Source organism: Echinops telfairi, unplaced genomic scaffold, assembly GCF_000313985.2.
Source record: "Echinops telfairi isolate 266 unplaced genomic scaffold, ASM31398v2 ScPeMD7_7469;HRSCAF=8507_1, whole genome shotgun sequence".
Taxonomy (NCBI): domain Eukaryota; kingdom Metazoa; phylum Chordata; class Mammalia; order Afrosoricida; family Tenrecidae; genus Echinops; species Echinops telfairi.
The window spans coordinates 123,545,533-123,547,119 of NW_022111373.1; the positions used below are offsets into that span (position 1 = coordinate 123,545,533).

Genomic DNA, 1,587 nt, shown 5'->3' on the forward strand with positions numbered 1-1,587 from the left:
TTTTTAAGTTTTTAAAGTATCATGAAAAAAATTACAATTAATATGTCAGTGGGAGAAGTCCTCCATCAACAGTCAAAAAGTCAGGGAAGACATTTCTGCCATGGCACACCTATGAGATACTTGCACCCACTACAAATTCAGGTCTTGTCTGTAGGGAGCGTGGCTGGTATTTCTTTTTACCTTTGAGTAATGCCTCATCAGCAAACGGCGATCCTGAAGGCTCCGTTCTCACGGCTTTCGTCCACTCACATCACCATGGTGGATTCCACTCCAAGAAAGCAGCTACATCTTGAAATGATTGGATAGAGACTGCTTCTTTTTGATACAGTGACTCTGTATTCTCCCCATATTCTTTTGACATTTCCTACATCATTCAATATTTTGGCAATATAATATTTTATTTTGTCTTCTTGAGCTGTTCTTTGAAAATTGATATTCAGCTCTTTAACTTCATTTCTTCCAAGTTGTCTTAGCTACTGTATGCTTAAGGGAAAATTTCAGAGTCTATTTTGTCTTCCACACTGTTTGTTTGTTTGTTTGTTTTTCTTTATTTTGTTCTTTTAAATGACCTTTAGCTTTCTTCATGTATGATGTTCCTGATGTCCTCCATAGCTCTAAGGACTTCTGTCCTTAGTGTTTAATGCAGTATATCAGTTCTGGTGAGGTTTACAAAACTCCTTTGTAGTAGACTCAATGTGGTATTTTGTCTCTCATGGACTTGCTTTAGTTTCCTTCCACTTCAACTTGAACCGACGTGCGCATTCTCTGACCTGATTGTAGCTATTACACTGAGCTTCTCCATCATCTCTTCTCACAGATATAGTCCATTTGGTTTCTATGTATTCCGTCTGATAAAGTCCACATATATAATTGCCTTTTGTCATGTTGAAAAAAGTGATTTGTAATGATGACGTGTTCTTTCAAAGTTCCATCTTGTGATTTTTAGTTTGTATCTCTCACCAAGGCCATATTTTCCAACTTCTCTTCCTTCCTCTTTGTTTCTAACTTTTACATTCCAATTGCAAACAATTATCAATGCATATTGATGCATATTTCATCAATTTCACACTGGATGTTAGTAGAACTCTAATTCTAATTCATCATTATCTTTAGTGGTTGGTGCACAAACTTGAATAATCATTGTATTGATTAGATTTCCTTGAATGAGGACAAATATAGTCCTATCATAGAAAGGATTATACTTTGGGAGAGATCTTAAAATAACCTTTTAGGCAATAAATGCAATTCCATTCCTTTTGAGTGTTTCATTCCCAGCATAATAAATCATATGGTTTTTAAATTCAAAATGGCCAATACCAGTCCATTCCTGTTCATTAATGTCTAAGATATTGATCTTTATGTATTCCATTTCATTACTTATCACTTCAAATTTCCTTGGTTTCATACTTCATACACTCCAATTTTCTTTTATTAATTGATTTTTGTAACTCTCTTATTTTCAATTTAAGTCACTGTAAGAAACAGTTTATAGCAGTGGGTTTTGGTTTAGAACATATAGACAGTGATGAAGAGTGTTTAAGAGAGTGAAGAGTGGAGACCCAAAGTCCATCTGTAGGCAACTGGACA

General features: G+C 34.8%; 1 protein-coding gene across 1 annotated transcript in view; it reads right to left on the reverse strand.

The window, feature by feature from the left end:
* The window catches only part of LOC101647054 (peptidyl-prolyl cis-trans isomerase FKBP5-like), a 7,157-nt gene extending 6,273 nt beyond the window's left edge, over positions 1–884 (reverse strand). The window contains exon 1 of the mRNA XM_045285272.1: positions 771–884. Coding sequence (XP_045141207.1) covers positions 771–884 — 114 coding nt within the window. The remainder of the gene's footprint in view (positions 1–770) is intronic.
* Between the last annotated feature and the right edge of the window lie 703 nt (positions 885–1,587).